General features: G+C 36.8%; 1 protein-coding gene and 1 long non-coding RNA gene across 4 annotated transcripts; both read right to left on the bottom strand.

Annotated features, from left to right (window-relative positions):
* Positions 1-529: 529 nt before the first annotated feature.
* LOC127128140 (uncharacterized) lies at positions 530-3,028 on the bottom strand. 3 transcript variants are annotated; one of them, XR_007805705.1, is made up of 7 exons: positions 2,697-3,027; positions 2,391-2,579; positions 2,103-2,273; positions 1,668-1,731; positions 1,378-1,508; positions 1,086-1,272; positions 530-998 (listed from the first exon to the last, which is right to left on the bottom strand). It is a non-coding gene; the product is annotated as an uncharacterized LOC127128140 (long non-coding RNA). The 3 variants fall into 3 exon arrangements; XR_007805704.1 differs by having other exon boundaries at positions 1,086-1,508; positions 2,697-3,028; XR_007805703.1 differs by lacking the exon at positions 1,378-1,508 and having other exon boundaries at positions 2,697-3,026.
* Positions 3,029-6,177: 3,149 nt separating this feature from the next.
* Positions 6,178-10,895, bottom strand: LOC127128132 (protein unc-13 homolog). Its single transcript, XM_051057379.1, has 5 exons — positions 9,766-10,895; positions 8,726-9,589; positions 8,166-8,624; positions 7,704-7,890; positions 6,178-7,450 (listed from the first exon to the last, which is right to left on the bottom strand). The coding sequence occupies exons 1-5, from the start codon at positions 10,705-10,707 to the stop codon at positions 6,489-6,491; spliced, it is 3,414 nt and encodes a 1,137-aa protein (XP_050913336.1). The 5' UTR covers positions 10,708-10,895; the 3' UTR covers positions 6,178-6,488.
* Positions 10,896-12,492: the final 1,597 nt, after the last annotated feature.

The following is a 12,492-nucleotide window of genomic DNA, read 5'->3' as shown; positions in this document are numbered from 1 at the left end:
CAAAATTTGTCCTCCCCTTTTCACTTTTCATCTGACCCATAACCAATCATTTCATCTGTATTTTACACTCATCACTTCATCAATCCACATGTATCATTGTCATTCATCAACACCATTTGAAATAAAAATCAAAGTTTGACTTGGTTAACTTTTGTTACTAATTCGTGTATAATCAATCCAAAATCCATTTGCATTTTTGCGGCCTCTTGCATTCTTTACCTTACACCAAAAGATAACTGAACTTTTATTTTCGATATCTATGTCAATTTTAAAACAAGTAAATAAAACAAATTACCTTTCTTTTTATTTTAGCGTTTAATTCAGATAATTATAGTATCTACACTAATTGTTCAATACACTTTGTACCCACCCATAGATAGATTCCCAAAGCTAGATAGCTTTATTTCTCAAGAGTTCATGATTCATGGTCATCATCGCCATATATATAGGACATGAAGTAGACTATGCACTCACTTTTTCAGCAGTTATAAATTGTATTGGCTTATTTATTATTCCAACATGTGAAATATAATACAAGGGCTAAATATTAGAAATGCCAATGAAATACTACTGACATTTTCTTTTGTCTCTATAATTAAACTGATGACTGACTCCTTGGAAAAGAAGGGTCCAGTTACCGTTTCAAAGATGAATCATTAAAATACAGTGGAATTTGTCGGTGCATCAATGGGAGCATCATAAGCTGAGATTTAGTATAAGTAAAATCTATTGACAAAATAAAACATAATAGCAAATGGATCCCTTGACAAATGTGATAGTTGGTGTTTTAGGAGTACAGGTTCCTAAGAAATGTCGGGTGCCTCTAATTCCTAAGAAGGTAAGTTGCACCATTTACACGGAAATTTCTCAATGCGGATCCTTTGTCTCTGTGTCTAAGCTGCTTGCAGGAGGACCTGCTGCTGAACCTCCTGTTCGCGCTTACAGGAACCAGGCCGTTTGTCCCATGTTGCACGTCGATGTAATCATCCGAATTGTACCTAACATAAGTAGTTTGGGATGAAGCTAAGTGTCTTGGAATCCCATGGATTATGGCAACAACAAACAAAGACGCAGTTGGTGCTCACCGTCAAAAGGCAATCGTTGATACTGCTCTGAAAGCTTGCTAAGTGTCGCTTAGCGGTGTTGAAAATAGGGCTCTCTTCACTGATCTAGAGGACGAATTAGTGGGAAGCAATTCAACAAAAGTTACCCCTGGCCAGTCTGCACGCCATCTTTTCGTCGAGCATAATCGCCCAGCACCAAACTCCCAACCTGTCACAATAACAACATGTCAATTGAAACCACAACTAGCATTCTAACAGTTCATAATAGTTTGGTTTTAACATAATTAACCCAACTTTAAATTCAAGATTCAACCTATATAATTAACACAATAGTGATAACAATGCCCAGATTCTGCAGCCAACAACAATGACAGCAACACTGACAGCGGCTCAAGCAATGTGCGACAAGACTAATTTGATTTGCAAGTCCGAACCATCCAAAAGCTAATAATAACAATAAATTAACCGTTGTAACATTAAGTCAGCAGGGATTTGATTCATTTAGCAGTCATACGTCATAACAGAGGTGGAAATAGGACAACATAATTCATAATAAAATAACTGTAGAACTAATAAACATTTTAAACTAACTAAATTACTAACATTTTCCATTCTTCAAGCCAATTGCGAGCAAATGAGTTCACAAATATTTCCAAACAAAAACATCCTGCAAAATCAATAAAGCCAATTAAGCTATAGGATTCATTAAATTACCACCCTGCATTTTGATTTCATAACAACAATCGAATTCCATAGTAATAACTCGAACGCAACACACATAGGATCATTCACACCAACTGGATACTAACTAACAAACTAACCAATTTCTAAGAGAACTAACAATATAATTTCACTCCAACTTCAAAACAGCATAAATTCATTTTCATTATAATTTCATTTTCATTTCATTTGAATGTGAATCTCTAACCAACATCTACATTTAATAACTAACTATAACTAACTATTAATTTGACTCTAATTTCATTTGAGTTTGGATTTAATTTGTAACCGAATCGGAAGTTCTATAAATGGAGGTACCTGCACTGTGTTTGGGGCTGGTTCTCCATTCTGCACTTTTCTCTTCAAGAACTTCAATCTTCATTTTTTTTCTTTTCTTTCTTCACTCTTCAATCTTCCTCTTCCTGCTTCACATTTTTCTTTACCTTCACTTTCATCCCGCAATCCAAATTGGTGCTGCAATACTTCATCCTGCAACAACAACTCTCGCAACAGTCATGCAACAATCACGCACCACTGAAACACAAAAATCAGAAGCAAAGAAGGAAGAAGAAGAGATTGCATTCAAGGAAGAAGAATATTTGATACCTGTTCAATCATGACACTTTTCGTTCTCTGCTTCTATTTGCGCGTGATTGAGGATTGAACAACGTGCATCATATGGTTGCGGCACGTCACAAGCATCACGAGTTCTGAGACGTCGTCGATGATGAACGCGATGCTTCGATACGCGACGCCACCGCCTTCAACTCCTTCCAACGACCACACAACGCAAATCTGCAACGACTCAGAATCAAAAACAAAATTCGAACAGAAGAGAAAAACACGAAGAAGGGATCAAATTGAAAAAAAAAGCAGATAAGCGATTCGAATTCGGTAAAGAGAATTAAATACCTATTTACAGTCGAAGTTTAAATCCGGTAAGTCCTATGTGTCGTATCGACACCGCTTTTCTTTCGCTGGTGCATTTGATAATGGAATGAACCGAATTTCCGGAGCTACGAAGCATTACGATGGAAATACGCGAATCCTAACCGAACCGTGAAGTCTCCTCTAAGCTGATGAATGTGCGAACTGTTGACCGCATCGCAAGCTGTCCCCAATTATATTCGACTCTGCTCACAAATATTGAATTGATCTTGGCGAATTCGGAATTTCTGACTCGATAAAGAAGAAGACGAATTCGGCTTGGATTTAAGTAGGTTAAATAATTTTTAGATTAAAATACTAATTAGAACTTCCGATTCGGTTAAAATTTATAGAACTTCCGATTCGGTTAAATTTTAATAGAGTTTTAAAACCTTTTAGAATTTTAATTAATTTAATAATCTAATTTTTAGGTTAAATTTAATCCAAACTAGATTAAAATTTAATTTAAAATTTAACCTAAAAATTTAATAGAGTTTTAACCTAAATTAAAATCCAATTAGGTTAAAAAATCTAATTAAAATTTAACCTAAAAATTTAATAGAGTTTTAAAACCTTTTAGAATTTTAATTAGATTTTTTAGAAATTAGAATTTTTAGAACAATTGATTTTTAGAATTGAAGTTTGATTAGAAATTTGCATAATTAAATAATTAGGCCTAATTTAGTTTTTAAGTAAATATTGATTATTAGAAACTATTTTTCTAATTAATTCATTTTTGACATAATGACTATTTTACCTCTAAGTAGAAAAATCTTAATACATGTTCCCTTAGTTTAGGGTCTCGATTAGAATTGTCTGACTTCTATTTTAGCTGATTAATTAAATAGGATATTATTATATATAATTCAACTATTATGTTAATCCCATTGATTAGTGTTGACCAAAGGACACTTTGATCAACCAAATCCTTTGTAACCGTGTTGTAAGCCCCGAGTCTATTTCAAGTGATCAAAAGACCCTTGATCACTTGATGTGGCAAATTCATTGCATTCAAGCTATTGTGGCTATGCTGAATCTCATGAGCTCAAGACCTCAAGATTCAAATGCAAGATCAAGACTTCAAGTCAATGTCAAGTCAAGCATAGTTAGCAAAGTGGACTACTTTTTAAGCACGACAAAGGTATCAACACTTGTTGATCATAATTCAAAGTGTGTGGCACGAGCCTTAAGCAATAAAGAAGGGATGAGACTGGAGCTTTCCTACATTCATTCAGATATCTTTGGGTGCGATACGTTTGGCCCGTGGGTCATCGTATTCACATCTATTCATAGACTTTAGTACAATTTGAATTACATGATTGTCAAGTCTTCTTCTACAACGAGTAACACAACTTCAATAGGATCAACACAAAGGACCTCCTGTCAGTAACTTGTTAATTTTGATTCGAGTTGCACACTATGAGCCTTAAGAAACCAAGAATGATGAGAGTGGAGAATTCCTATCCTTGTCTAGAATATCCTTGGGTATGGGATGAATGACCCAGTTGCTCAAGGTATTCATCTTTGTTCATAGACTTTAGTGCAATTTGAATCATACAATTGACAAGTCTTCTTCTTGAAGCAAGCATCATATCATTCAACACTTCAATAGTGAAGCACCATTGCACATCAATTATTTCTTCCTCAGTGGATCATTAATCATACTCCTTTTGACATTTAGATATCCTTTGGATCAATTCCCTTGTAATCAAGTCTTTGAGTCGTGATCAATCAACTCAATCATTGTTTGCCTTGTCAGTCCTTTTTTGCTTTGGAAAACCCTTATTCATTGTGAGTTTTATCAGTCCTCTTGCGCTTAGGCTCACTCCATTAAGTCATTTGTTTGCCTTATCAGTCCTCTTGCACTTTGACAAACCCCCCAATCTTTGTTCGTCTTATAAGACCTCTCGTGCTTAGACGAAAATCTTTTTCCTTATAAATCTTTTCCTGTATAGGCCAATCATTTCATAATCTTTGTCCGTCTTATAAGATCTCTCGTGCTTAGACGAATCTCTTGCCTTGTAAATTCTCTCGTGTATAGGCCAATCATCTCATAATCTTTGTTCGTCTTATAAGACCTCTTGTGCTTAGACGAATCTCTTGCCTTATAAATCCTCTCGTGTATAGGCCAATCATATCTCACGTGTCCTTGTGGTGGATCACCATTATTGGGTTAGTACCACACTCCTGCTTGTTAAGCAACCTATCTTGCCTCTTGACAATCAATCTCGTTCTCTTTTGTTTCAGACGTAGTAGGCTGAACTACGATTGCTCTGATTTTCTCATTGCACGATGAGAATACGTAGGCACGAGGGTTCGAATCCTCCGCGAGCATACTTATTTATTCCTTATGCCTTAGGGCATTTCCTCCATTCATCTTCATGGATCATTAATCACGACCTTCATTCATATTCTATATTCATTCACTTCATGTGATATACCTTATTCTTTGAGCCGACTACACTATCTTTTTGAGCTTCATCTTGTACCTCTTTGTGAACCAAGAGTCTATTTGTTTGTCTTGTTAGTCCTCTCGTTGCTTAGACGAACATCTCCTTACTTACTTTGCAGCCGTATACAGGAAATCCTTTCTTTTTCGATTATTCCAACACAGTGACACCATGTCGTAGACCTCTCACTTGTTGGTTCATAGGTTTACTCTTGGATTCATATTTCATCCTTTGTTGAGGTTCAAATAACATAATCTTTTAGTTCTGACCATACTTCGATCACAATCCTTTTCATCTCCCGCCACTAGTTATTTGAACTACAAAGTTCTGAATTCCTCATTGCACTATGAGGATACGTAGACATGAAGTCTCAAATCATCATCGAGCACTTTATCTATTTCCTTTCCCATTCTTTTGCGAGTAATCTTTAGATCACACTCATTCAAGCGAGAACAATCAAAACGGTTCTCATGGAGTACCATGGATGTTTGGGGTGCTAATATCTTCCCATTGCATAACCGACTTCCTTACCCAGCATATCTCTTTTCCCCGAATTTTGTCGATGTTTTCATTTTCCTTCAAAAATAAATAAAGTTCGATGGTTACTCTGTTATATATTCGAACGTGCGATACGTTCAAGTATATTTCCGCTAACTCCGTATATAAGCTTCTCATTTTCACATGAATTGCATTTTTTATATTATCTACACAACTGACTAGGAACTATAAGATAAAGAAAAGGAAAACAAACAAATAAAGACAAAAAAAAATTGCAATATAAATAGAGATCTCAGTTTCACCGAATACAAAGAAAAGAAGAAGAAAAAAACTTTCAGTAGCCAATAATCCTTCTTTTATTTCACCAAATTGGAAATATAGCCCTTTATTTACCTTTAAAGCATAATTAACATGCAACTTTATACATTCTACCAATTTTATGTCCAAAAATCACCACATTTATTTCCTCCATTAGGAAAAAAAATGTGTTGCAAATTGGATTTGTGTTCTTTAACTTTCAACACATGCACAATATTCACTAGGGTTTTAAATAATAATATGCCACCACAATCTCGAACCCAACATCACATAGTTTTTACGTTGACAAAGAGACCACAATTGACACTGGCCACATAAGTTGCATTCGAATGTGTTTCTCTACGATATAAAAAATTGAAAAACAATATGGGTGATGGTTTCTGCGACCGTATAACTTACATTTGATTGCGTTTCTCTACCATATAAAAAATTGAGGCAATATAGATGGTTACCGTCGCAACCGCTATTTTAAAACCTAGTTATTAATTAACACAGCTCTCATTGTTGTTATCTATCTCCTCTTAGCTATTTGGAATGTCCTTTTTAAGAAATGATTAGCAACTCTATCATTTCTATAACACAAAACCCTCAGAATTGTGTTGGGATCAGCACTATTCCATTTCCCGGTAGTTGGAGGCATTGCCAACTTCATTCCATTTCCAATCTCACTTGAAAAATTACTCAAATTTTCCATCAATTCTTCAGTATTCATTCCCATTAGTCCTATCACACCTTCCACTACCTCACCTTCCTTATCCACAACACTTTCTGCTATCAACTCCTCACCACAACTATAGAATTCTTGTTTCAAGCATTGAAAGTCCTCTTGAATACTCACATGATCCGACTCGTTAAACATCCTTGTTGTTCCGCCAGCAAGCAAAACCAAAAGAAACGCGTGGAAGCACGCCTTCATGATTTCCTTTATCAACGACGGTTGAGCCCTCTCCGTAAGAATTGCTGTCATTAGTTTGATATTATGTTTGAGGACTGTCACAGCATTGTTGATTCGAGCATTGGCGACGTCTCCGACATAGAGACTATCGTAGAAGAAAGAGTTCGAGTCGAAGAATATGAGACGGTATGAAGCCACTTCCGAGAGGTGCTGGCAGGCTGCTGAGATGGAGTTGTTAACTGTTTCAAAGTATGAAGTTGATTTTCCTTGAGTCTTGTTGATGTCTGTTGAGCAGCGGAAGCGATCGGAAGGTACTACTCCCTGGGTGAGGGTGAGCGATTTGTCAAGCGATGAGATGTGAGAAAGGAGATAGTGCAAGGTGTTGAGACGAATGTAGAGACGTTGCGTTCCTCGGCTAGTGCATGAATGAGGGTGACTTGAATCATATATTCCATATATGTGTGGATCTTCACAACTCACATTGCAAGGACTAGCTATCTTCCATAGCTTGTGGAACTTTGAATTTCTGTTGCATCTTGTCAATGGTGGAAGAGATGGAACGTAGTTCTCTTTCAAACCTGACAGAAATTTACACCAGAACATAGTTAAGCACAATTTGCTTCATCGTGGTTTTTGTCGACTACAGTAATTCACAAAATACCTAGTAACTTGTGTCATAGTAACTTGTGACACAAGTTACTTAAGTTTTGTGAATTACGAGTATTAAAAATCGTGATTAGCCATTTTCTTAACTTCTGTTATAAATTCAAACAAGTTTATGGATTTTCTAAAGAATAAAAAGTTTAGGTTTTATGAATTAATAGTAGTTACCACATGCTGCTATGAACATTGTGTACTCTTTGAAGATTTTGTGTAATCCATCAGCAAGTTCTTGAACTAAGTCCTCAGTTATTGCAATTGGAATTTGGAAAAAGTCTTGCACAATTTTCTTGGCCAAAGTCATCAACTCCACCACCGATTTAGCGTACGGCTCCGATTTAGATTTCGGATTCCATGTCTGAAATGGAAGTCAAAAACAAAAAACATTTGATAAATATTCTAAATACATAATATATTGCGTTCTGTTCTTTGTAGCACCGACACTTCTGAAAAAATACGTGCTCGTGTTGGTGTTGGTGTCTGTGTCGGACACTATCACCAACACTTGTAATTACGTTTAGTTTATTCATTTTTTCAAATTATTACAGGTGTTGGTGTGTCACTGTCGTGCTATGTCCGTGCTTCTTTCTGTTTCCAAACAAAGAGCATCATAATCATAAAGATAAAACTTACTTCAGTTTCTTTTGCTCTCTGCAAACACACATTCCCCTTTTCCAATGATTCACCAATCCATTTTCTCATTAGGTCCATTATGGTTAAATCAACTTCAAAAGGAACCATTTCTCTTACAACTGTTTTGCCACCGTCCTCGCAGTCGGCGGAGTCTTGAACAACCATTTGAACCAAAACATCTTCTAGCCTTCTAGCCCTCTGCAGCACTAAAATTAACTCAACTGTTATTGTTTTTATCATTTCACTTAGATACTGCTTTAGCACATGTCCATAGCAATTGTTCAGTGTTAATGCTGCAACTGCGCCTGCTATCGTGTGCCATTTCTTTAAAATCGGGCTGTAAGTTCGTCTCTCCTTCATCGCTAAATCTTCAGTATCCTTAGCCAAATCAAGCATAACTTCACTTATGTCTTTCTTTATTTCAGATTTGGCAGATTTTGCATTTTCCGCTTCTATTATCTTCAATCATAAAAGAGCAACAAAAACATCATTAGATTTTTAGTTATGACTTCAATAGTTATAAAAAATATGTGGTTAATGGAGAATATAATCTTACATACCATTTCAAATGCGTTTTTCAACGATGAACGAATATAATCATCAACGCGTTCGGCAGAGGAATCTCCTTTGTTTTGCCAATCTCCATCAGATATTGTAACATCTCCTAAAATTTTGGATGCCAACAACACCACAGGAAGAAGGTTTTCGATTTGTCGAATAGACTCTCCTTGGAAATATTCGTGGTAGTTAAGTAACCTCTTATCGGCCCAACTCTGCAACGAACCGAGTACAGATTTCAACATATTAACATACAGGGCTTCCTTTTCTTTCTTAACATCATTTGCAACTTCATTGAACATAGTATGTGAGGCACAAAGAAGGTCAGGTTCTCGCTGTCCAGTTGCTACATATTGTTGAAACAGCGTCCACGCGAAGCACAAATTGTGAATCGACCTATTGATCCCGAGTGTTGACCATGTTTTCTTCATTAGCTCGAGTAACTCGTCGACTTCGTCAAGGACTGATGTTTCGTCCTCGAGATCGAATATGGATTGAAGAAGGGAAATGTAGAGGTGAACATTGACAGGAAATCCATTAGCCCAATGGCAGACATTAGTCGGAACACCGTCCGGACTTCTCATTGACAAGGAAACCACTGAGTTGCTAAAGGTTCTCATTGTTTCTGAGTTTTTACTTGTGTCTATTGGTTTGAGTTCACCGCTACGGATTATTTCCTTGAGATTCATCGCAAATGTGTTCGTCTTTTCTACTGGAATTGAAGGGTGTAAGAGGAGCCCTGCTTCGAGGATCTTGAGCTGCCGCTTTTGCCACAAATGGTACTCATGAGGGTTACTGAATTCGGAAGGTTTGAGGTGTCGAAGAAGTTCCAAAGGGAGGATGATAGTTTCTGCTTGTCGGCCAAGCTGCAATTCACATGTTTTACTATATCAATAAATCATTAATGATATTTTTCTTTTATACCTTAAGTGTATATATTATTGTCGATCTGTCTATTCTTTAAATTTATCTTTCTGATACAACAATAATCATATTTCTTTTCTTAATATCTGTTAAAATGAAAAATGGAGGGAGCACTTACTTGACCAACAAGGGTCCTCATAAGGGTTTTCCTCAACCGGCTATCACTTTGTTCCGAAACTCCCATCTGTAGCCTCATGACTTCCGCCATAGTCATTATCCGCCTCGGCACAACCCGAGGGCGCGGGCTACCTTCTGTCACTGTCACTGGCGATGGAGGCGATGACATCGACATTGTCCAACTACCTCTCATCACCATTCTCTGAGACAAAGAGCTTTTCAAAATCTTCAAACCAAGCGCTCTTTTCATCCTACTTGTCTGTGGCATCGGATTACTCGGGCTCGTCCCTCCCATGCCGCCGTTTTCATGTTTTGAATAAAACGTGAGTGCACTCCGGCCACCGAAACCGGGGGAAGACCTGCACGCGGTGAAGAAAACTTCGTACGCGGTTTCTCTTATATCATCGTCGTCGAGAAACTTGATATCGTAAAACGGCCATACGAGACCGTTATTGTTGTCGTTGTAGTTATCTTTGTTGCGAATATCTAGTCTGCGTTTGAGGAGACGGTGGTTGAGATTTCTTGAGGAAGAAGTCGAAGGAAGGAGAGATAGATCTGTTGATTCATGATACGGGGAAACGGGGAAAGGAAATGGATTCGGACATGATTCACGTCGATTATGGTAGAGAGGTAAAGGAGGTTCGGAAACGGAGGAAGATGAAGGTGACGGGAGGTTAGGAAAAGGACCTGGGTACGAGTCACGGCGGAAATGGGAGGTTGGTGCGGGAGGGGAGTTTGGAGGGAAAGAAGGTGGTAATGAGTCACGGCGGTTGAAGTTGATATTTTTGGTGCTGTTAGGGGAAGGTGGTCGTGAAGGTGGTGAAATGGAAAGGAAAGGAGATGATTCGTGGCGGGTGCGGGGGTGGTTGTATGGAGGAGGGACGGAGATTGTTGGAGGGCAAGGCGTAGGGGAGGAGTCGTGACGGCGGTTGTAAAGACCCATGTGGTGGTCGCATGCAATTTGTGGAAGTTTTTGTTTACATTTTCTATTATGAATTATGAATATGGTGGAAAAAGAAAAGAAAAAGGATAAAATGAATTATGAATATGGCGGAAAAAGAAAAGAAAAAGGATAAAAGAATGAAATTGAAATGATGGATATTGTGGTTGTCATCATGGATGATGGATATTGCAATGTTTGTTGTTTGTTAGTTAATTGTCTCTTAACGACGGTTGTCTTTGAGAGAGATTGAGAAATTAATAGATAATTTAGATTGTATCTTATAGTTTTGTTTTGTTAGGTACAATACTAAATTAATTTAAATTATTTTGTAAATAATTGAATAGAAAAATGATTTACAACGTCTTTCACAAAACTAGTCAAAATTCTATTTCTATTGTGTAATTCTACAATGGTTTTCACAAAATTTTCCAGCCAAAATTCTATTTTTCTTTATAATAAAAATTAATAATATTTTATATAATTCCACTAAATTCATTAACTAATCCATAACTCTATTAATAAATAATAATAATAATAATAATAATAATAATAATAATAATAATAATAAACTTTATCTAACTCAACTAACTTCATTAACTATCCAAACATTTGTTATTTTTTGTTAATAATAAATAATAAAAAAAAATATTGTAGTTACACAAGAATTTTTGGGATTTATTTTTGTAATTATTCTTTATTTTTATTTCACTGATATTAATATTTACTAAAAAAATACAATGAGGATAGTATTTGAAAGGTTGTATGTGGTATTTATGATTGTTGATGGTGTCTAGAGTTAGCTCACGTAAAATGATAAGAAGCTTTGTGGATGTGTTTCTCTCTGTTAATGATTTCATCCCTCTTCAATCCTAAGGCTGATGTATTTATAAATGCTCTTTGGATTTGGGTTAAAGAGTGGTCACTTCCACTCTTCTATCAGAACATGGAAAATAAGAGAGTTATTCTTTCTTAGATCATAGAGACAATAATTATCCTCTTTGACACACCCTTCTAGTTCGTTGTGAAGAGACACATTATCTCTCACGTCCACTGGGCAAGTGGACAGTGGGAATGAATTCATGTGGACTAAACCCAACCGGCAGACTACTACTAAGATCCAGGCGGTCTCAAAGTCCATTTTGATCGGCCTTTGGCTCGTAGAGAAAGTCTCCCCCCACCAACGTGTTTTCCCTTCTTTACGTGGATTTTTTCGTTCTTAAGACCCAATAAATTTATACCACTACACAATCCCTAAAGTACGAGGGCTTGGAAATAACAAAGTTATTTATTTTAATCGTTCCCAATCTTCATATCTATGCTAACCCCCAAAGAGTTTTTTTTCAGGTTATCCCTAGGGCGAATACCTTAAGTAAATCTTGGGACAAGTCCCTCAATCAGAGCTTGGTGCAAATCCTTCAAGCAAAGCTTGGGGTGAGTCTCTCAAGCGTCACAGACAAACTTACGTGCATCATTAAATGCATCTAATAATGGGTTTGTCACGGAAGGTCAAATCGATATATGTTCCTTGAATGTGTCAGAGACGTGAAGAATCTTTTAGCAACCTTTGACGTGCCTAGTGAGAGGTTACTTATTACCTATTAGACCTACCTAGTGGCTGAAATTCACTCTTTAAATTTGAACAAGCTGGATGTCGCGGGTTTGAATATGCACCTCTTCATCTGATGTCCCTGCACAACTGCCAACTGAGCTTCCTTAATGGGACACTAGGCCAAGTTTTCAAATCTCTATAAAGAGGGTTTGGGCTCCACCCCTTACATTTCAGAT

This window comes from Lathyrus oleraceus, chromosome 1, assembly GCF_024323335.1.
Source record: "Lathyrus oleraceus cultivar Zhongwan6 chromosome 1, CAAS_Psat_ZW6_1.0, whole genome shotgun sequence".
Classification (NCBI taxonomy): domain Eukaryota; kingdom Viridiplantae; phylum Streptophyta; class Magnoliopsida; order Fabales; family Fabaceae; genus Lathyrus; species Lathyrus oleraceus.
The sequence above is the reverse complement of the archived record's forward strand: the minus strand, read 5'-3'. Positions and strand labels throughout refer to the sequence as shown.